Raw genomic sequence first — 24135 nt, 5'->3', positions numbered from 1 at the left:
AACCGAGCACTGGAGCCTAGAGGCTCTTTGGTGGGCTAATGGTGGACTCCAGGAGGGCTCAGGCCAAGAAGTACTTCCCAGAACTTCTGCTGCCCGTGTCCTTGTCCCTGTGGTGAGCCACCGCCACACCCCGCCTCTGCAGGAGACCCTCCAACACTAGCAGGTAGGTCTGGTTCAGTCTCTTATGGGGTCACTGCTCCTTCCCCTGCGTCCCGATGCACACACTACTTTGTGTATTCCCTCCAAGAGTGGAGTCTCTGTCTCCCCCAGTCCTGTTGAAGTCCTGCCATCAAATCCCGCTAGCCTTCAAAGTCTGATTCTCTGGGAATTCCCCCTCCCATTGCTGGAACCCCAGGTTGGGAAGCCTGACATAAGGCTCAGAACCTTCACTCCAGTGGGTGGACTTCTGCGGTGTAAGTGTTCTCCAGTTTGTGAGTCACCCACCCGGCAGTTATGGGATTTGACTTTACTGTGATTGCACCCCTCCTACCATCTCACTGCAGCTTCTCCTTTGTCTTTGCATGTGGGGTATCTTTTCTGGTGAGTTCCAGTGTCTTCCTGTCGATGATTGTTCAGCGGTTAGTTGTGATTCTGGTGCTCTCGCAAGAGGGAGTGGGCGCATGTCCTTCTACCGCACCACCTTGAACCAGTCTCCCATAATCTTTTTCTGAGGGCGGGCACCGCAAATTGTGGAAGGCTCAGTCCCCACCAGACCCAGATGTTCCCCAGAAGTACAAAGAAGTTAGTAACAGGGTATTCCCTTATTCAACAAGTACTCATCAAAAGCATTCTATGTGCTGGGCACCATGCCAGGCCACTGGGGTGTGGGGGTGAACACTCTCCCAGGTGCCTGGTGGGCTCTGTACTCAGGTGCATGGTGCAGACCTCTGAAAGCACCATGCCAGCAAGGTGTACTGTTTAGTGGCAAAGTCCAATAAGAATCTTGAAAAACCCTAACCCTGCTCATCAACTTACCCATGCTCAGCTCAACTTAAGAAAACATCCAGCGACCTAGGAAAAGCAGCAACCAGGCCAGAGAAGCCCCACTCTGGTCCCTGAGAGGTAAGGGACAGGAGTTCTGGGAGCACTCGAGAGTCCTCCCCAGGCCTTCTGGGACAGAGTAACAATTTGTTCCCCACCTCAACCACCGCCCAACTTCCAAGCCAAGAAACCCTGAGCTGTGAGAGAAAAGGCCAACCAAGATGGAGGGAGACAAAGTCTAATGAAGACACAAGAAGAAAGACACGAAATGCACCGGAGCATTGAGAAAAGGCCCAGGCCAACACAGATGCAAGGACAGGGACGAAGAGATGGAGTGACATGAAAGGAGACTGGGGAAAAAATGGAAGCGAGGAGAAAAGCAGAGCTGAAAAATAAACACCTGCCACCAGAGTGAGCTCAGAAGACAGCGCCGAGAGGAACAGCCAGCAGAGAGAGCCGTCACTACATGGTCTGGAGGCAGCTGGTCTATCGGACACAGCCCTGGACACTGGGACCCAGGCACAGCCCGGGTAGAGGGCAAGGGCACAGGGGCTGAGGAGAGAAGAGGGCAAGGGAGGACCACCTAGGAATCCTGGCAGGGTGCACATCCGGGAAGGTGAAAAGACCCCGGAAATAAGAAAATGTTGTCACCTTCGGGTGGATCACACACCGACATCCTACCCTGCAACCTCGTTAGCCGTCCATCCTCAGACAAAAATAAGGGCCAGCAAAGCAGCCTGGAATGTAGAAGGACGGTGGGAGCGAGGGAGAGGGAAAGAGAGAACAGGAGAACAGATAGACAGACGGGATGTCCCAGCATCCACCTCTCGAGGGCCATTCATTTCCTGACAGGAACGTCATTATCTTGCTTGACAGAATCATACGGTACGCAAGGGAGTATGGGGGGAGAAGCCACCCTATTTTGGGATAGAAAAATCAGAGAGAGAGAAACAGAGGGAGAAAGAAGGTTATTACATAATTTCCACTTTCTTCCCTCCACCCTTAATGTTCTATCTGACAGGCTCCTCTCTTAGGGGGGAAAAATGACAAATCCAATCCAAAATGCAACAGCCTGTGTTCTGTTCGGAGAGCACACAGTGTACTGTACAGCCCATAAAACTCCAAACAGCCTCCAGACACTGCCGCAATCGTCCTCCATCAAAACACTTTGTCTTGCATACAAAAATAAGATACAGCGCTGAACGGAATACAAAATCAGCCCATTACAGTACAGGGAGACTGCTACTTAGCAACGAGGGGGCTCTAAAGCCTCGATGCTCTACAGGAAGCAAAATCTGTCGAGCCTGTTGGGCAAATGATAAACATTAGCAGTATTAAAAAACACAAAAGCCATGTAAATGGATAGACATAATGTGGAAACGAATTTATAGAATAAATTGGGAGGGGGCACTCAAGCCTAGGGGGAGAGGCTGGGCTCCAGAGGGGCAGATGCACGAGCTTCCCAAACCCCTGCTAAGGCACCATATGGAGGGAGAGACGTGTATTTGGGGGGAGGGCTATTGTGAACCCCCTTTTCACACAGGGGCTGTAGGCGAAGGGGTGGGAGAGAAGTGGTGAAAACACTGTTTAATACAATGACCTGCGATGAACTTTCCGAACTTTCTCCGTACAGCTGGCCCAACCTGACATCTTCAGGGCCGGGGGACCCAGGCACACACCTCCAGCAGCACTGCAGTGGGGAAATGGGTGGGCTTTATCTGCCCCGGGGCCAGCATCGCACCCAATGCCATCACAGGACCTGTCACTTGCTGTAAACAACATCCTTGCCCAAAACAAAAAAAAAAAAAAAAAACCCAACCCAGAAAACAAAACCAAAAACACCCCATCTGCGCTGGAAACACCAGTATATTTCATCAGGTAAAGGGGAAAAATACCCTGGCTGTGAACCAGCAGCGGGGTTTCGGTTCTCCGCCAAAACGGGAGCTAAAAGGCAAAGCCATATTCTTCTGGTCTCCTTTTAGGCTCTTGAGGCAGAAAGGGAGAAGGGGTGGGGGTGGGGGACAGCGAGGAATGGGGAGGAGAGGGGGAAGAAATGTATTTTTCATCAGCCAGTATATAATTTATAAACAGCACTAAACAGTTTTTGTTTTCTTTCTCGTCTCTCCCGTGTACGGGCTTGGACAGCAGTCAAGGCTGCGTTAATTTCTGCTTTGGGTACAGTGTGTTCTTGGAGGCACATCTGCAAGCGATCATAAACTCTCTGGAATGCTGGCAGAACATCCAGACCTGCCGGCAGGCCGGTGACGACACCACTCTGGGAAAAAGTTCGGGAAGCAGGCCAGGTTCAGAGCAGGGAGGGAGAGAGGGGAGCGTGCTGGAGAGAGAGCCGGGGAACGTAGCTTCTCTTCCCTCTTCCTGTGCCCCCATCACCCAAGAGGACCAAGGGGAAGGCAGGCTCTGAGCCACTCACATCCCATCTTAACCCAAACCCTCCATCGTGCCCAGCTCTGCAGGCATGTTGAGTGAGGCTGAGGTCCTGAGAAGTTTCTTCTTGGTTATCTCCTGGTTTTACCCTGATGGCAGAAAGCCAACCAGAAGAAGGGAGTGAGCAGAGAGGGAGCAAATGGACCCTGGGTTCCAAGCTGCCTGGATAACCCCAGTCTCTTGCTTTTAGCAGATGCCTGATCTGGGAAGAGAGGGGGGAGTGAGAGGAAGAAGCTGCAAGGTCAGGAGAAGCCATCTTTGCATCCTGAGATTCCTCTCCATCATCGTCACGGGGACCAGCTCATCTCCCCGCCTCGCAGTCCCAGGGCATAATCCAGTTACCTCGTTCCCCCACACATTCTGTGTCTTTGGGAAGAAGGACCCTGAACCTCAAAGCTTAGTATTCCCAAAAGAGAAAAAAAGGGGGACAAGTACAACCCACAGATCTTCGACATCTCGTGAAATTTTGTTTCTTCCATCTGATCAGGGGAAAGCATGAGAGAACCAATCTGGTTTCTGACCCCAACCCCTCCTGCCCTTTTCCCCGCCAGACGGTGACCTGGCCCCAGATGATATGTCCTGGCCATACCATGCTGCTGCTGGAATCAGAAGATCTGTCAGCCAAAGACCATGCTCCTTCCTGGTGGCTCTGACTGTGGCGAGGAGTCTGGTATCGGGGTGTTTCTCAATAGCCAAGGCTCACAGTGCCTGGAGAAGGGTGAGGAGGAGTGGGTATGCAGGATGGGATCCCCCCAAAGAAGGGCTGTGTGCCCCTAACCACTGCAAGAGGCACAGGCCATGCCCCCCTCCAGCCGCGCCCCGGGACTGACTGCCTGTCCCGCCATTTCCCCGAGAGTCTTATGCACCCTCTACTCCAGCCTAGTGTGCACCTAAAAGCCCAACAGTCCTTTCTATTCCAGAGGAATGAAAGTGTCCTTTCCTTATCCAATCTTTCAGCGCTTTTGAGTGCCCTAGGTAAAATGCAAATCATTTTGCTCGCAATGGTTTTGCTTGCAATCTTGCCCGGCTCCTCCCTTCTAAACCCTGCCCCCTCCTCCCCCCACGCCCAGCCTACAGGCCCAGCTGCACTGCACGTCACCCCAGGCGGCGTGGGCTGCCCCCACCAGGTGCTCTCAGAAATCCATTCTACCACCTTCTCCCAGGAGCCCCCTTCCTCCTTGAATTCCTCCTAGAACTCTTTCTTGGCGTTCAGCACACACCACCTTCTTTTATAACTTTACAGTCAAACATCTCTCCTACTAGACCTAAGCGCCCGGAGGGTAGGGGTGCTGCCTCTTCTCCAGTGTTAAGTACACAGAGCCCGATGCATCTGCTGGCTCCAGAAATGAATGACACTCCCAGAACAGAAGCAGGCCACAGAAACATGCAAGCCTCTAAATAGCATGCGGCCAAGGCAAAAACAGGGGCAAGCCGTTCTGGGTGTGCTCAGTTATAATCCACCAGCACATTAGGCCAAGCTGTGGGAAACACTACCTAATGGGAGACGTTACCCGAGCAAATCGCAGGACCAACTCGAGTCATCGCCCGAGTCTGTGGTTTCTGCATGGACATCCAGAGCTAGGATGTTCTCTTAAGTAAGAACAAGGAGTGGCAAAGAGACAGAGGGTCACAGATGCTCCCACGAGGGATGGAGCAGCAAAGGATGGGCAGGAGACTTCAGAGGGATCCGGGGATGCAGAGGGGCTGGGATTCTTCCCCGGCTTCCTGCACTATCCTCCGCCCAAGATTCATGCTCCAGAACGGGCAGCTTTGCAAAGCGTTCTAGCGGTCACTTTTCTCACCCCAAATCTCTTTCTCAACGCTCGGACTTCCTGATCCCCAAACCACCTCTGAGAATGCAGGGTCTGGCCAGATCAGTCTCATTAGTGAGTGAGTTAGGTTATTGTTCCTTAATTTAAACTTACTGTTATCATCAGGTATATCTCATAAACATTTGGTTAGTTAACGCACTCAAATCGAAATCAAAACTTCAATTAAGCTGAACATTTGCTACTACCATTTAGGGTCTGAAAAGAGAAAAAAGAAAGAGAGAGAGAGAGAGAGAAAGAGAATTGTCTCTAAGAAGGGCCTCCTACAGGGCAAACTTCTAATTAAACAAATTGTCAGTTTCAACACAATGAAAACTGATTTAAGAGTATAAATCTGGTATTCCAGTCACTGAAAATAAGACCGCACAGTGTCGATCTTGTACAGGCTGATTTCCTCGGACAGGGAAACATGGAAGAGAGGAGGAAGACAATTCGAGAAAGAGGAAAGCTGGGGGGAGAGTGAGCCAGAGCGTTTTATCCTTTGAGAAACAGTATCTCTGCAGAATTCAATGAGGCCTGTACTCAAGCATCAGAGAAACTCCTCCTTTCCTCCTCCTTCACCCCACCCCTACCAGATGAGGAAAAAAAAAATTAATCGTGTATGATGACAAACCTGGCTCAGCACTCACTGTACCCACTACCCACAAGGCTGGCCCCCAGCCAGGCCTGGCCCAGCGCCAGAACCACGATAACAAACACAGGCCGCTCGCCAAGAGGGGGCAGGGCAGCAAGCGCGCAGAGCCCGTGCAGCCCTGCGAAGAAGGAGAGACAGCAGGAATGAGCCTCTCCTGGGCAGTGACAATATTTAGGGGAAGCCAGGAGCTCCCTGACCCCAACCCAGAGCCCAGACTCCCTTCACCACGGCCTGACCCCTTTTTAAAACACAGTCCCCAGGGCTGTGGAGCAACTCTTGTTCCATGATGCTCTGCACGGCTGCTCCAACCCCCGGTGACCTTGTGTAAGGTGGGTCCGTGCTACAGACCCTCAGGGGCCATCCTGGCTGCTGGCTCCCTGCATGGAGCCTTCAAAACAGAGCAGCAAGAAAATCTCATGTCATCTAATCAAACGTCTCCTCTAAGACCTCACAAAGGTCTGTTATCGTGCAACTGGGGGAGGAACCGGAACAGGTAAATCCCAACTTCTGCTACTGGAATCCCGGAGAAGACCTGGCACCACCGGCCCGGGCCCTCTGACCCCACCTCCCTGACATGGTCAGGTCTCTCTAGAGGCCTCAGGGCCTTCGCTGTTTAACAGGGGGGCAAACAATTCGGGATCTAGCCTCACGAAGCCCTTGTTGCTGCTTTATTTTCAAGCCATCCTGGCACAGGGGTGAGAGATATATGGGACCAGAGAAAGAAAAAACAGAGCACAGAAATAGCAGAGTTGAAGCAGGCTATGAGCTGTCTGCAAGGGTGGATTAAGGCCCTGCTGTGACCCATCATACCTCCCCCATCACCGAATCCTCTTTTATAAGGGCAGTGGCAAGTGAATTTCAGAGGGACAAATCATTTGCACAGACTTCAGCGACAGACAGGAAAAGTTAAGAAAATAGGCCCCAGCTCCCAAAGCTGCCAGGGTATCCATACAAGACTGTGGGACCTTGAACTAGCATCTCGGTCATGGGGTGGTGCAAAGTCACTCATCTTGTCAGAAGCGGGGGCTCTGCACCCCCTGAATGTGCGTAAGCAGCTCCTCCTCTCTCTGCCACTCCACCGGCTCTGCCAATGCCGCTGAAGTGTTGGGCTTCACGATGGAGACCTCGGCTAACTCACACTCAGCCAGTGGGCTCCTGGCTGCCCTCCAGTGAACCCCTGGGACACAGTCTAAACACTTCCTATTGCAGGAGAGACCCGGTGGGAGACGAGTTTCCTTGAGTTGCCCGGTCTCCCAGGCTGCAGTCATCCATTCAACCAAGATCTATAGACTCCAATACCGTGCCAGGTAATGTGCTGCACATAATGGGGACAGACCCTGTTCCCAAGTAGCTTATTCCAGTCTACTAGGGGAACAGAGGGAAAGGGAAGTTACATTTACTGAGAGCCTATCGTGTGTCGGACAGAGTGCGAAGCGTCTAACGGGAGCCTTCTGTTTGGAGGCTCAGAGGGTTTACATTTCTTGCCCAAGGTCACATGGTCAGGAGGTAGATGCCCAAATTCCTAACCCTGATTCCCAAGCAGGAGGAGATAAGGCAATTCCATGAATAACGATAATACAGAGAAGAAAGATTGGGTCCAAAGACAGCTTTGGATAAAAAAAATATGGACCCCAGGAGAAGGCTCAATTGCTTCTGGCCGAATGTGAGGAACAGTTGAGGATGACATCGTGGAAGGGGCCTTGGAAGATCTGGGAAGACTGGCGATGGGTTATTCCACGCAGAGGGAAGCGGGTGAACAAAGCCACAGAGCTTGGAAAGCGAGCTGTGCTGGTCCACACACAGTGTGGACCAGCACACGAGTCCGGCTAGTGCACTAGACTCAAGGAAACAGTAAGGAGAAAGGGTGCTTCCCAGGCTGAGTTACCGAGAGGGCGAGGAAGCTTCAACCGCAGGCTGTACTACCCACGCGGAAGCTTCCGATGGCACGTAGTCAGAGACCACACAGGGGGCTGGAGCACGGAGCGAATGAAATGGAAGACCCACACTCTGTTCTGGGGGAGGGTGGCTGACCTGTGGGCAGACAGCTCACGAAACTCCCCCACTAAACCCTCAACAACCTGCAAAGGTGAAGGGGGAGCAAAAAGATTGGAGGTACAAGTTATAAAAATAAAAAGAGTGCACGGGTACCAGGCAGATGCCAAGTGCAGAAGTGCCTGGGCCCAGGACTCGGGGCCAACGTGGGGCAGGTGGGGGAGGTGAGGATGGCTCTGAGGGGCCAGGTGTCGGGGAGGGGAGGCCCCACGGGGAGGAGCAACGGAACACAAAGACACGGGGTACAGCGAGATAGACAGTGGCCCGGTGCGGCCCAATCTTTGGATCTGGAAGAGGGAAGACTGGGAAGTGAGAAGGAGTTAGGGCACTTGACGAAGGGCCATGAAGGCCAGGGAGAGTGACAGCACCCCATGCAGCATGGAGGCACAGGGGCTCTGCAGTGAGGCGGTGGCGAGCGGAAGCATATACAAAGCTACCGAATGGCACTTCCATGACCAAGGCGATGGAGGCAGCGAGGACAGACTATAAACAGCCAGACTGTCCTCAACAGGAGTACGGTGATGGGAACGCTCCCGAACGACAACTTCAGAGCTGGGGAAAGGGAGGGAGGTGAGGTGGAAGCAGAAGCAGCCACTGTACGGTAAGGAGTGCACTACAGACGCCTTCGTCATACATCCTGTTACCTAACTGATGTGAGTTGGCAACACCTGCCCTTTACAGATACAGAAACTGGGGGTTCAGAAGACAAACCTGCCCAAGGTCACACAGATGGAGATCTGCCCAACCCCAAAGCAGGCTCATTTCACAAACACTTTGAACCACCAACCGCCTGGGGGGCCACTTGCTGGAGGCAAAATGGGAAAGGAAGAGCAGACACCGACCATGGACTAGACAGACGGGAGACAGCAAGACCGAGTAAGAAGACAGCCCTCTCTTCTCCCCCAAAACGTGACTCCAAGGCTGAAAGGCAAGGGAGTTAGAGGGAAAAGAGCACTGGCCCCAGCAAGGAAGTGCGGTGACCTCTGCAACTGAACCCAGGCGATGGCTTGGCCTCAAAGCAGCAGCCCTGGACCTGCTGTATCCTTCCCTCCACCGAGAACGCCTGGGCACGCTGCATGTCAGTGCTTTCCCCTCTCCACGCCTCACGGGGCACAGAAGCTTTGCTCAAACACGAGCAAAAATACCAGCAGCCGCCGAGTCGACCCCACTAGAATTGGATAAAATTAACTTGCAAAAGACAGCACGCTGTAACTAGCTTTGTGTTCCAACCTTTCTATATCTATTTAATTAAAGGCTCCTGTATAATTAGTGAACCCAATAGTCAGATTCATTAGACAGCGAGAACCTAATTCCACAACTGTTCTGCTGATGAAACTGCAGTCTACTTTGGAAGGTGGATCACACAGGGCGCTGGGTACCAACAAAGCCCCAGGAAGCCCAGGAGAGCAGGACGATGGGCTCATCCAGACGGTCACATGGTCACGATGGACTTTTTGCTCCAGGAGCCTGGACGGAGAGTCCACAGGATGAGGTGGACCGAGGCCCGGCTGGCAGTGGGGATAGCCATGCTCTGGGTGGGGGCGAAAGTGGGTAGCAGGTGGGTGCCTGTGCTGCCACAGGCCAGTCAGGGCATCCTCGCCTACCTGAATGAGCCAGTAAGTGCATTCTCAGTCGCAAACTATCCAGGAACCGCTTTCCGCAGAGCTCACACCCGTACGTCTTCATCCCACTGTGCAGCTTCCTGTAGGGGAAAGGAAAAGACAGGTTGCTGCCGCTGTGGCTGGACAGAAAGCAGGCCCACCCCTACCTGGGGGCTTGGCAGCCATGCCTGTGGCAGGTGAGCAAGAGGAAGGGAGATGGAGAGCAGGGGAGCTGGAGATGGGCGCTGACGGAGACATATCCCTGGATCCACGACAGCCGGAAGCCCCCTTTCCCATGGAAGGCTGCCAAGGAAGCATCTATTCCCGGTCTTGTCCAAGGGCTAGAAGAATAGGGCACTTCCTACTTCTTCATCCACTGGCACATAGACCAAGAAGAAAAATCAGATTCAATTGTGGAGAGAGGAAAGAGGAAGCACCAGGCCAGTCAGACAGACATAATCCTCATGAACTAGCACAAACCATACGTGGAGGCAGAGGCGCCTCTGCTTACTTCACTCGCAGCACGGCGCGTTGTGCATATACCCGGCTCCCCCAAGAGACCGCTGACCCGGGAGGGCTGCCCCGTACCTGCCCTCGCTCATAGCCCAGCTCCCACACAGTGACTGGCACATCGCAGCTTATTAGCGAACTGATGTCTTCGTGGACAAAAGATGCCCCTCTCTCGGGGCACCCAGAGGTTCTCAAAATGGCAGTCACTCTCCAACACACAAAACCTTCCCCAAAGGCCCAGCTGTCAAAGTGTTTTCCCTCTACGTCTGGCCAGAGGATGAGCCCTGGCAGAAAGAAAGGTTTGAAGAAACCAGGTAACATCACACTATAAAGAGAAGGTGGCAGTCGTCGGTTTCAGCTTTCCCAAGAACTTCCACGTACGTTATCTCATTTATTCTGTGAGGTGAACCTGGCACCCATGACCACCCCAGGAAGACAGAGGCCCTGGTAACCCCTGGTCGCAGGCCCAGGCTGCAACCCTCTTCCGACCCCAACTCCCAGCCTGGGGCCTTTCCCACCAGACCCCGCCACTCAGTCAGGAGCCAGCAACAGAGCTGGTCAGAGGCAGGGAAGCAGGCGGCTGGTGGGGAGGTGCTGGGAGAGTCTGGGTCGCGGGCTGGCCAGGGGGCCATCTGGCCCAGAACTCTGCCTTTCCTCCCACTCCCACTCCTGTTCTCAGGCCTGTCCATGCCTCTGCCGGATACAGGATCCACCCCACCCTGTCTCTGCGCCTTGCCTGCCGCCTCCCCAGGGGCCTCAGCCCTGAGGGAGGGGACAGGCAGTGGCAGCCAGAGACAGGAGCTGAGGGCGATGGGGCCGGCAGGTGGGCACCCTTAGAGCCAACAGCCCACTGCAGTCAGGATGTTGATGTGCTAGGACCACAGTCAAAGGCTGGAGGGCTGCCGGTACTGATATTAGATGAATGCAGGTAGGGAAGGGGAGGATTATTCACTCAAGCCAGTGGTGCCCGGATCTGCTGCCCAGATCACAGAGCTACACCAAGCCACCCACTGCCAGCACCTTCCAAATCCCACAGGAACCCAGAGGTGCGTCAATACCCTGTGGGCCCCGGGATGAGTATGGGTGGCAGTCTAGTGGCTTGAAGACAGCATAGGGGTCCACTGTGTGCAGCTTCTGACAGTGATCAGGCCCAGGCCCCTTCACAGAACTCTTTCTCAATCACAGTCGTGTTTGCTTGCTTTCCCTTTACCCCTTTGCCAAAGACAACAAATGATTTCTCAATCACAAGGTCACACACACCCTCATCCATGACACTGTCGTGCACCCCACCCCCATGTTATCTGATCCCCGGCCAAGGCTGATCCATCCCAATTGAGAAATAGTAACGGTACAGAACATTTTCACTGAACATTCTCAACTCTAAACATATTTCACAATGCTGGGCACTGGGACATGTCCTAATAGCATTCTGGGCAAAGCACGGTTTAAAATACGTACCCAGGCATGTCTGTGTGTGTGTGCACGCATAATACATGTGCACACACTGGAGCTGAGTATGCCTGTCACTTGCCTGGCCATGACAAAGGTTTGCCTTCCTAAGAGCTGTTCCGTGGAGCAGCAAAAGCTCTGTTCACAAGTGGTTCCACAGGTGACCCCTGTACACAAGTTCATGGTCAGGTCAGGGAGATGGCGGCATGTGGGTTGCAGTCTTATTTATCTCCATCTTTTTCTTCACTAATGCTTTTTTCAAAATAAAAGATTTATTTATTTGGCTGCGCCGGATCTTCGCTGCAGCACGTGGGATCTTTGTTGCAGCATGCAGGATCTTTCAGTTGCGGCACGCAGGATCTAGATCCCTGACCAGGGATCAAACCTGGGCCCCCTGCACTGGGAGCGCAGAGTCTCAACCACTGGACCCCCAGGGAAGTCCCTTCACTAATGCTTCCAGGGGTGCCCACCTCTGGGGTGGCTGTCAGGAGGAAGACGAGGACAAACACACACTCAGATTTGTTTTCCCAAAGGACACTGGAGTGGCCAGGCTTCAGGTTTCAGCAGTCACCACCAGGATGAGCATCTTCACCCTGGCTCTTGGGCGCCCATCTCTTCTCCCTGCAGGTTTCGGATCAAGTCTCTCATCTGGGTAACCCTACCGTTGTTTTGTTTTGTTTTGTTTGGTGCAAACGGATTTGCCTGGCAACTGGTGTCAGTGGCTTTCTTGACCAACTGGATTGGCGTGGTGTGTAAGGTGACGCACCCTTGCCCTCTACTACAGAGGGAGCAGGATTCGGGGAAGGATGCCAGTTGAGCAGCCAGAAGACCTGGATTTTTGTCCTAACTTGGCCATTAACTTGCTTTGTGACCTTAGACAAACCATGCTATCACGATCTGTCTGCATTTTTTCACCTGTAAAGTGATGGGTGATATCTAAGGTTCTGGTTTCTCGTGGTGTCAAAACTTTATTATTCCGAAGTCTTACCCATGTCCTTTTACCCAGCCTCCAAGGAATTCCTCTGAGGGGCACTATTATCTCTCTGAGCCACGTTCCACTGTGTGATGTCTCATGACACCTGGGCACTCAGGCTAGGACAGCCCAAGGAAAAAAACGGACACCCATTCTCAGATATCTACTCATTTTGAAACCTTCTAATCCAGATGACCTGAGTTCCCTCCTTTACTCATCTGTGATCTTTCAGTGAAAGAAACTTCCAGAACTCACGACCAGCCTTTCTTTGGAACCATTCTGCTGCCACGCACGCACCTTGCAGCCTTCAGAGACATGGGTGTCCTCTCCTGCCCAATCCTTGGGGTAAGGAGACTGCCTTGCACCTGACCCACTAACTCAGTGCCCTGCACGGGTTCCCAGAGGCGAGCATGGCATCCAAGTGATCCCACGTGTAGTTCGAGGACAAAGGTCCTGCCTCACTGGCGGAGGGACCAGGGCAAAGCACAGCAAGTTCAGAAGAGAAAAAGGGAACAGCTCCCAGGCCTGGAGCTCAACTGAGCCAGTGCCGGTTTACCCATCCCTGTCATTATTGTTCAGACACCAAGGGATGGATGTGAAGAGGTAGAGACTTCTAATCCAAAGCAAAGGGAAATGGCAGAGAAGAATCTGAGTGCATGCAAGGACCACCAACAGACCTTCTATGGCACGGGCTGAGGAATGGCCAATGTGGAAACAGAATCGCAACTGGTTTCCAGAGTGAAAGCACAAACTGCAGGATCTCAGGGTCTGTCACCCTGGACCCCAACCCTTACCACCTCTGCCGCCACACAATGCCGCTGCAAGCGTTCTGATGAAAATGGAAATTCCGTCCGCCTCCTTCTTCCTCTCCACACACACTCGTAGTTTCCCAGGCCGGCCCTGCCTTTTCACAAGGTCAAACTACTCATGGTCATCTGAGGTCAACAGCCTCCACGATAACACAGGAAAGGAGGACAGCTGGGGACATCTTTGCACCTTTCTACATATGCTGCCTTGGTTTTCACACTCTCTTCTCTGAGAAGCAATAGTGTTGAATACTGTTTTGAAACACAGTTCTAGATGGCCCAAGCAACTCCATGCTGGGCTCAGAGGAACGTCCATTCCCCACAGGCTTCAGGGCCCCACCACCCGCTCTTGGGGAGCAGGCTCAGGTGCTCCCCAACTGTGACCACACCTGGCCCACTGGGTAAACTCATCCTGAAGGTAACAGGTTTTCGATTTTGTCCAAAAAGACAAAGAAAAAATTAACCTCTAATGGGTTTCTAGCTATTGTCTCAAGAGAACTGAATCATTATGGGAAAACAGAGGTAAGCAAATACGAACCTTTTAACAAGTAACTGGAGGGAAGGACACATTCCTTCTCACTGATTCTCAACCACACAACTCTCACTGGTAAAACCAAGCTAGCAAGCTACACACTCATTCAAACCACTTTCGTGCTGCTGTGAGACTGAAAGTTCATAAAAACTCATCTGCTTCAGACTGTAACTATATAGTAGCAGAAGCCGTGTTTATCTTTCCTTTTATTTATAGGGCCTAGTTTAGAAGTGACTGCTCGACGCTGCTAAAGAAATTCCTCCATCTGAGGTGGGGTCCAGGCATCCTCCTCTCATCTGAACACTAGTCCAAGCACAGGAGCTTCATGGGCAGCCTCCAACCTCATCCTGTGCCCCCGAAGTCCACACAAGGAAGGCCAACGGCAACCTCATAGCCGCATAAAGCCTGAGCTTCAGACCAACCTCACCCTCGGGATGAGTCTTCGTCTCCCCAGCCCGCTAGAAGACAACAGCAGAAAAAGTGGCAGCAGGGAGAGACTCACGCCAGACTCCATCCTCCCCCACCCTCAGCCTCCAGGGACAGCTGACTACAACAGCTGTTCCCTAAGGGGCACCCTCTGTACTACACGCTGCAGGAGAAGCTAGGCCTTCCTGTATCCCACACAGCCAAAGACTAAGGGGAGAAGTCTAGAAGGGCCAGCAGCGCTGCTTGTCTGAGAAAGAGGGGTTCAAGGCCCAGCACCACCAATGTTCCATTTCTTCCCAAGTTCTCTGCCTGGAGACAAATGGCAGTGAGAACAGACCAATAGGTAAGAAAGTCCACAGAGGGAATTCTGTTCCAATAACCCAAGGGCTGCCCTTCTTTGCTGTGCCCCTGGGGAGATGGAAGTGCCTGCCGTATGTGTTTTGCTGAGCACACCACACCAGCACTGAAAACTAGGATCTGTTATGAGGGAAAGTGAGTGGAGGGAACTACCCACTTTTGCACGAGGAAAGATGCAGTGGAGAAGCCATCCTATAAGGAAGGGCCTTTATAAGACGATGTGCTCTTTGTTCTCACCCTGAGTGACTCTATCCCCTGCCCCCACCAACACTCCAGCTCCAGAGGCTCTGAAGGTCCTTCCAACTCACCCCCTCTACTTGGTCTGAGCTGCCCCACATGCAGAAGTCACCCCAATGCTTGATCTTTTGCTTTCTGATCCTGTGACAGTCTACTCAGAACAGACAAGGACAAGACAGGAGAGTCTGCGAGTCAGCTCCCAACGATGGTCTAAATGATCCTACTTTCTCAAAAGCCTGCTGCCCCATGGGAATCAGTACTCTCCAAGGCCCTCTACTTACCATGGGAACACAGCCCCGTGCAAACCTCTCGCCCCGCTCTTGGTCAGGACCTGCCCGCTGACCCTGATGTGCTACCGTGTCTCCCTCCCATGTGGGCACTGTATGAGGGGAACCCCTTCACAGGCTCTGACAATGCTGTCTTCAAAGCAGTAAAGAACCCTTAAACCCAGTGGTAAGAGAACTTCACCTGGCCTCGCTCACCTCTCCGAGTCGAAACGCAACTGACAGAGGAAAAAGCTTATGTACTTCAGCAACGGGCTCTCTCTTCTTCCCCAGACCATTAAGTTCACAATGTACCTTCAATGTCCACTTAACCTTCAATTCGAATAACAAGAGGCCAAATAGTCAATGCCATTCTGGGCTTGAATTTTAAGAGGAAGAGACGAATGAAAAGTCATTAGGTTACCAGGGATTTACCCCCAAAAGCAACTTCCAGGGAGACTGCAGGGTGTTTCCATACATGGTCTAGCCTCCTGTACTTTCTCCACATGCCTTTTTGTGGCGAAGGAATCCTCTGAACAGAGCCTGTTCCACTAGAGGCCGCCACCCTAAGCCAGAGCAGGTCATCCACAGGACATCTGGGATGCTCAGGGAATGCTCCCTTACCTTCTAAGGGTGACATGGTACCTTCTCAAGGAGCATCTCTTAATGCCGCCAACGGTGAGTGACATATATCAGTCCCCATGGGTCAACAATCACACCCAGTACCATTCTCCTTATGTACTTACTTGGAGTATCAAGTTCCTGATTCTGGACTAAGCCCTTTATAAGTTCTTCCAAACTATAAGTTCCTAGAGGACAGGAACCCAGTCTCCATTTCCACCTCCTAATCCCTCAGCACAGATGCATGCAGCCAGAGCAGACCCATAAGAGGCTACCGCTAGCAAAGCAGCCACCAAGCACCCCAAGACAAAGGGATACTTGACACTGAAATCCAGCCCTGAGACTCCCTGGATTCAGAGAGAAGATCTGGTACCCCCAGGGAGAAAAAGAAAATAATAGTTCTAATATTGGCTAGGAAATGGGTCACGTTCATTTTCTCAAGGCATAAATAAGGGAAATTATCCTTTTACCCACTTTTTTTAAACGTTGAGGTTAGACAGTCATTCGACAAGCTGCGAATGCTTAGCTGACATTACCACAAATTATCCTTCTAGCAATAGAGTTCGTTGCTCTCTGACTAGTCAATATTAATAAACATTACTGAATGCTTTTACAACACAATTTATTTTTTAATACAGCTCTTTATGTATGTCATAAAGTAAATGTACCAATAAAAGGCAAGGATTTCAAACAACAGATTAGAAAAGGCAACCAAGAACTAACAGAGTGCTAGTCAACACCTTCCGTGCTGCTGAATGGGGGGGCAGGCCTGCACCGAGTGTCCCTCTGCTGGGAATCCAGGCCTGTGGGCCGTGGAAGATGGTGGCCATTTGGTTGTTTCAGAGCCTTTTAAAGGGAGGAGAGAGAATACCAAAGGAGGAATGTTTTCTCAAGAATGTAGATGAGAAGTGTGACCGAAACACTAGACTAGTGGTGGGGGGCTCGGTGTTCACCCCAGCTCTGCCAGGAACCATCCGGATGACCTTGGTCAAACCACTTACCCTCTCTAGATTTCACCCTGCAGCTTTGCAACAATGCAAGAATTGAGTTAGATGATTTCCTATATCCTTTCCAATCATGTTTATGACACCGAAAGGCTGTGGGGTTGACAGGGGCCTGTGCTAGCCAGACTAGACCCTCCTTCGTGAAGGATCCATGCCAGATCCATCTCCTCAGCCTCTGTTATTGAGCCCAGAAAACAGGAGGGACTCAGTGCATCTTTGTTGAATGAATGAACAAACAAACATGAAAGGGGATTCAAGGAGAGAAAATGTAGAGGCTGAAAACTCCCCCACTGTCTCTACACACACACACACACACACACAAACACACCCCACCCCCTCCCCCCGCCACACACCCCAGTACGAGAACAGCTGTCCCTACAGATGGCCAACAGGCACATGGAAAGATGCTCAGCATCACTAATTATTAGAGAAATGCAAATCAAACCTACAGTGAGGTACCACCTCACACTGGTTAGAATGACCATCATTAAAAAGTCTACAAATAGGGCTTCCCTGGTGGCGCAGTGGTTGAGAGTCCGCCTGCCGATGCAGGGGATGCGGGTTCGTGCCCCGGTCCGGGAAGATCCCACATGCCGCGGAGCGGCTGGACCCGTGAGCCATGGCCGCTGAGCCTGTGCGTCCGGAGCCTGTGCTCCGCCACGGGAGAGGCCACAACAGTGAGAGGCCCGCGTACCGCAAAAAAAAAAAAAAAAAAGTCTACAAATAACAGATGCTGGAGAGGGGGTGGAGAAAAGGGAACCCTCCTACACAGTTAGTGGGAATGTAAAGTGGTGCAGCCATTATGGAACAGTATGCAGGTTCCTCAGAAAACTAAAAATAGAATTACCATATGATCCAGCAATCCCACTCCTGGGCATATATCCAGAGAAAACCATAATTTGAAAAGATACATGTACCCCAATGTTTATAGCAGCACTATTCACAATAGCCAAGATATGAAAACAACCTAAATGCCCATCAACTGATGAATGGATAAAGAAGATGTGTATGTGTGTATGTATACACACACATACACACACACACACACGCACAATGGTATACTACCCAGACACAGAAAAGAATGAAATAATGCCATTTGCAGCAACATGGATGGACTCAGAAGTGAAGTAATACTAAGTCAGAAAGAGAAAAACAAATACCACATGATATCACTTATATGTGGAATCTAAAATATGACACAAATGAACTTATCTACAAAACAGAAACAGATTTACAGACACAGAGAACAGACTGCTGGTTGCCAAGGGGGAGGGGGGAGTGGGAGAGGATGGATTGGGAGTTTGGGATTAGCGGATGCAAACTATTATATGCAGCGTGGATAAACAACACGGTCCTACCGTATAGCACAGGGAACTATATGCAGTAGCCTGTGATACATCATAATGGAAAAGAATATGAAAAAGAATGTGTATATATGTATAACTGAGTCACTTTGCTGTATGGGAGAAATGAACACAACATTGTAAATCAACTATACTTTGGTAAAATAAATTGAAAAAAAAAAAAAAAGAACAGTTGTCCCTATTGTCCAAAAGAGAAGACTTCCTTGGGGTTCTTAGAAAGAAAGCGGTGCATTCTGCCTTGGCCTGGGATGGAGGCCAACCTGGAACTCACTGAAGGGTGGTAGGAGCTGTCCTGAGCCTTGAAAATATGAGGAAGGACAATGGCATTCCGCGGCCATAACCACACCAAGTACAGTGCTTTCAGATAAGGCTGCCCGAGAGTGTTAAAATACAACGTCAAAAATGACAAAGGGCCATGCTAATCTCCCCACGGCAACTGCTCAGAGAAGGATCTCCGTGGCTGCCGGGTACCAGGAGGCCTGGGCTTCGGGCTCTTATGTCACCGGCCCTTTGTTTTAAAATACCCAGTTCTCCTAAGTCGTTTATTTGAAATATCTCTAACAACAAATTTCACCAAGAACAAAAGTTTTTCATTTATGCACCAGGCTATAGGATGATCTTATCACACACAATCTCATACTGTCTCTTTCAACAAGGTCTTAGCGTGCTTATCTGCGAAGTTCCTAGTAGCCAAATATGATTGAAATGTTCTATTTATGCTCACTGGATTAAGGAGATGTTGCAAAACTGCACAAAAACCTGGCAGATGTAAGCAAGGTATTACGGCCTGGCCGGTTAAGATCTGAGGGAAAGGGATCAATACACACTTTTGTAGTTTCTTTCTTCTTTTTTTTTTTTTTAAAGAAACCAGAAAAGTTGTGCTTTTAGAAAAGGGAAGAGGAAAAGAAGTAAAATGCCTTAAGATTTATAGCTTCTCAGAGCTTTTTCCAAACCCCAAACAGGGCACCATGGTGCATGCTTGATGATGTCAGCCCAAGGTAAACAAAAATAAATCCAAAATATTCTCTCCAGATCCTAAAAGGCCCTATAAGGGAATTGAACTATGGTTACGGAGGAACAGCATTTTTGCATTCTCTCTCTCTCCCATATGAGGCTTTCAACCAGCACAGATAGCCAATTTCTGGGAAAACCCTTTGAAAAAGTTATAGATTCCTCCTTAATCTTCCTGTTTTGCCTGGGTGTGGGCAGGAAACATCGTCTCCTAGTTATCTAGGCTCATTTTGACATGTTCTCCCTTTAGCCAAGCAGCCAAAACGCTACCTTCAAATCCCACAGACCAGCCTTGGATCCTCAGAGACTACTGAAAATAACTGAGGTTTATTAAGGACCTAAGAAGAAAGATCCTGCGGAATTAAACCCTTCTGAAAATCTTCTTAATGTATATTGCCTCGTTCTTTCTGCTTTAGCACACTGAAAATTGAACTACTTTTCTATGAGGATTCTGAGCTTTAGAGCCATCATTCGGGGCATCAGTTATGAACACGAGATAAGAGGATACACTGATGAACCTGTAAGGACATCCAATCACATTGTGAAAGTCACTGTCATTTTATTAAAGGAAAAAGGCAAAACCCCACCAGACAGCCACTTCTTTGCTGGTTCTTTTTTTCTTCTAGAGAAATGCAAAAAAAAAAAAAAAAAATCTAGTCAATGAAGGTTTCATAATAATAAGGCTAGTGCATTGATATATCACGTCTGACTCTGAAAGGGTTTGCTGAGGATCATCTCAACTGCCTCATGTCTGGGGAAGAAGGGAGTACAGTCCCCATTTTGTAGATGAGGCTGAGTGACTTACCTTCCCGTGAAGAAGACGGAAGTCTCCAGACTTCTCACCTCCAGATCCACATTCACACTTGCCCACCTGAAAGAACACCCACCCCACCCATAACATCCCCTCACTGCCTCCCAATAAAGGCACCGGAAAACAATCAGCAAGAGAGGAGACACTGAGAGCACACCCAGGATTCGCAGGACCCAAATCAGAAAGAAGCAGGAACAGAGGAGCGACTAAGAACACGGGTGAGCCCAATGACGGCACCCAGAGCCCACGGCAGGCTGGATCTCAAAGGATCTTCATCACCTCCTACCGGGATGACCGCAGGGAAGGCACACAGCCTCACCCCCTACTGCTGTTTAGTATCTGTTAAGCACCTACTGTGTGCCCGGTTCTGGGAAAGTAAGACTACACTTGAGCTGCAGTCCATCTGGGTAGGTCCTATATCAGCATTATTCTCCATCATTATACTCGACTGATTTCCTTTATAGCACATTTCCTTAACACAATTGACAGGTATATATTGGGTTTTTGCTACTATTCTTTATCTCCACTAGACTTTAAGCTACATGAAGGCAGAAGGCATCTGCTGTAGCCTCAGAGTCTGGTACAGTGCCTGGTACAGAGTAGGCATTCAAAACATTTTCTAAAATAACAGCTTTATTGAGATTATCTACATACCATAAAATTCACCTTTTCAGAGTGTACCTTTCGATGGTTTTTAGTGTATTCACAGAGCTGTGCAACCATCACCATTATCTAACTCCAGAACATTTCCATCACCCCAGAAAGAAACCCCCTACCTATTAGCAGTCATTCCCCACTCTCCTATCCCCCAGTCTCTGGCAACCATTAATCTATCTTCTCAGTGCATTTGCCTCTACTGAACATTCATGAAGTGGAATCATACAAGAAGACTTCTGTGTCTGGCTTCTTTCTCTTAGCATAATGTTTTCAAGGTTCATCCACTTTGCAGCATGTATCAGTGTACTTCATTCCTTTCTATTCCATTGTATGTATACATACCACATCTAATTTATCCATTCATCAGTCAATGGACTTCTGGTTGCTTCCACCTTTTGAAGCATTAGTATGCTTTGGCTATGAACATGTATGTACACGTCCAAGTTATCTGTGGACATCTGCTTTCAATTCTCCTGGGTATACACCTAGGAGTAGAATTGCTGGTACCTCTATGTGTAACCTTCTGAGGACCCGCCAGACTCCTTTCCAAGGCAGCTGTACCATTTTACATTCCCATCAACAATGTATGAGGTTTCCGATTTCTCAGTACATTTTTGGGCTAAATGAATAAATGAAGATTCCTTCTGCTCTAAAAGCCTGCAGAGAATGGGATACATTTCCAAGGCTCCTGTGGTAAGCGATTCATCTGCAGACGTGACGTGCCCCGCTCGTGTTCAACAGAAACCCCAAAGAAGGCTATTTATATTTAGTTCATTCTAGAGAGACAGAATCCAATAAAAAATGAAGACAAGGAAAATAAAACCTCAGACAGCTCAAAGTGCGTTCTACCTTCGCAAATGATTTCAACCCCCATGTCCAGACTCAATAATTTAATAACACACATGCCTTAAACAAATTTAGTTGAAAAAATATGAACAGGATCCCAGCTCAGCTGCAGCTGACTTTGATTTGGTCAGCAGTGAGAGCAGCTTTATTTGACAGCCCTGCTTGTCTATGACGGGAAGTTTGAAAATACACTTAATAATACTTAAAATCAACACACACAAACAAAACTATCCCAGGCAAACCCTAGGAGAGGGACCCGCGGAGCTGAGAGCCCAGGCGAGCCAAGATCAAGTCTGGCCTCTCTTCCTGCGCTTGTTTGAGGGGGCGGGGTGTCCCAAAGCTGGGGGAAGAAGCTTTGTGAAGAGCTCCTCAAACTTCCTTTTCTCCCCTTTTCTTTCTCTGTAAAAGAAGGCAGCGTATTCTTTCTGCACAGACTCCTTGCAAAGAACAAACAAACAAAGGCTGGGACAGAGCAAGGCCCCTTGCAAGCTGCAGGTAATTAAAACGGCCTGTAAATGCCCCAGCAGAAAGCACTTCAAAGAGACAGTAATTCCAGCAATGGCTAGTCAAGGCTGTGTGGTGTAAAAATTATGAGTTTTCCCAACGGGGAGCTTTGTGTGAAAAGGACAGGGGTTGGTGGCAAAGGGAGGGTGAGCCACACAGAGGAGGCTTACTTACAATGGTGTCCACGTCGGGTGTGCGCAGGACTGCGTGGGGGTGTGTGCGTGTGTGTGTCACACACGCGGGCAAGAGAAAGAAAGGCGGACGGTGTGCACGTGTGTGAGAGTACACATTTATCAACGCCGAGATGCTCCAAGCGTGTGGGCGTGGAGATAAAAGGAGAAATAAAATAAAAGCAACAAATATGCATCCTCTCCCCCTGCTGGGCCTTGTTTTCACAGGGAGAAGTACCAGGCAGCTTGCCCCTTCCTCCAGCTCCTACCTTGTAAGCCTGCCAAGCCAGGCGTGCAGGAAATGCATGAAACCTGGGACTCTGGACCCAGCTGACAGCCACCACGCACAGCCACCTCTCTGGATATGCTCATACTTTCCATCTCCCAGAGACACACACACTTAGGACCACAGACCACAAGCTATGTTATCTGAAAACAGAGGATGGAGAAAAGAGAGAGATTCTTAACCTTGACTCTGACCACATTCGCTAAATCCTCCACGCTACCTGCCTGCGCTCAGGGGATGCGGTGACCAGTCCACGGTGTGGAGCTGAAGCACATTACAATGGAGGTGGCAGCCTTGATGCACAGGGACCCTGGCCTCACTTTTATAATACACAGCACAGAAAACCCACACCGACACACGTTGGCGATCACCTGACCACAACACCGCACATCTTTTTTAAAAAGCCTATCGCTAGGGTTTGTTTGTTTGTTTGTTTTTCCTGCATTCTCCCTGCGGGATCTCATAGTCACAAAGGGACATTTCACCAGGCAGGAGAGCTAACCTCTCACCCCTAGGGAGCCTCCATGGTCCCTCCACTCCCAAAGCTGATCAGGCCTCCATTTTACCCCATCCTTTGCGTGTGCGTCTACTGTTGTACCAATAGCGCTGGAGCGCATCTGCTTGCTTGCCTGACTCTCCAACTACATGGAAAACTACCCGAACACAGACTCAGCCTCACTTCTCTGTAGTCTCCAGCCTCGCAAAGGGCCTGGATCAGTGGACGCTCAGGACATGTTCTGGGGAATGGGTGAGTGGGTGGAAGCGTCTTGGCCATCCTGTGGGTGATAAAGAAGCAGGACCAGGATGGGGTGCATACAATATATCGTGCAGAGCCTGGTACCCAACTAACTCTTCTTAACCCTCATCAGGCAGTCGAGAGGTCACGTGGCCCACGAGAGCCTGAGAGCCCACGGAAGGAAGGTGGAAGCAAGCCTGTGCTCGCCGGGGTGGCAGAGAAGCCGACGCCGACGCGAGCTGGCGGCCTTATTTCCCCATAAGCAAAATTGTACTCTCCTCCCTCCCGGTCCCACTTGCTAACTCCTCCCTGACATTGCCGCCTTTAAGCTCACACATAAAAATGTCCTTTACTACTTTTATTTAATGAGCTTTCATTTTCCTCCCCTTCCCTGTAAATGAGAAAGTCCACCTCCTAATGGGGATGGGGGAGAGGAAGCAAAGTGGGATCTTTTAAAAATGGGCCATAACTTCATGAAAATCATTCTCCTCGACAACATCCCTGACCCATCCCCGCCCCTCTACAAGCCCCCGCACCCGGCCATCCTCCCAGCATCCTCCCTTCTCACCCTTCAAAACAAGATGCATGGATTTTGGACATTTGATTGCTTTTAAGAATCTATATTTTCCCTCAAATGGACTGAATACAATGGTTAGGGAATGTGACAGCGAGCTATTCGGGGCCATTTATTGCCTTAACACCCACCTTTGTCCAACAGGCAGTTTTGACAACAGCGATAAATTCCAAATTTATGTCAACAGAGCATATGTTGAACACCTCATTTCTGAGCTAAAGCGGCATGCTGTCCTATAAATCACCGTTCTGTTTGAAATGAAAGTAGATTACAGGCCTGTGTTATTGAGCAGTTAGAGCTATAGTCATATAAATCAGAACTTTTAACTCTAGGCAACCCGTCGTGCAATTAACTAAAGGGTACTTTGTCATTTCAAGGCTCGTGCACAGACTTGGCAGGGCTCAGGGCTACTGGAGAAAGGGGTGGGAAGGAAAAAAAGGTTTTAGGCTACAGGAA

The 24135-nt window shown here is 50.1% G+C and overlaps 1 protein-coding gene across 1 annotated transcript in view; it reads right to left on the bottom strand.

Moving 5' to 3' along the window:
- ZBTB16 (zinc finger and BTB domain containing 16) overlaps window positions 1-24135 on the bottom strand; it is a 189535-nt gene that overhangs the window by 86486 nt on the left and 78914 nt on the right. Inside the window, exon 3 of the mRNA XM_024751792.1 lies at window positions 9546-9643. Within this exon, the coding sequence (XP_024607560.1) occupies window positions 9546-9643 (98 nt within the window). The remainder of the gene's footprint in view (window positions 1-9545; window positions 9644-24135) is intronic.

The sequence above is a fragment of the Neophocaena asiaeorientalis genome, unplaced genomic scaffold (genome assembly GCF_003031525.2).
Source record: "Neophocaena asiaeorientalis asiaeorientalis breed wild unplaced genomic scaffold, Neophocaena_asiaeorientalis_V1.1 scaffold479, whole genome shotgun sequence".
In the NCBI taxonomy this organism is placed as follows: domain Eukaryota; kingdom Metazoa; phylum Chordata; class Mammalia; order Artiodactyla; family Phocoenidae; genus Neophocaena; species Neophocaena asiaeorientalis.
The sequence above is the reverse complement of the archived record's forward strand: the minus strand, read 5'-3'. Positions and strand labels throughout refer to the sequence as shown.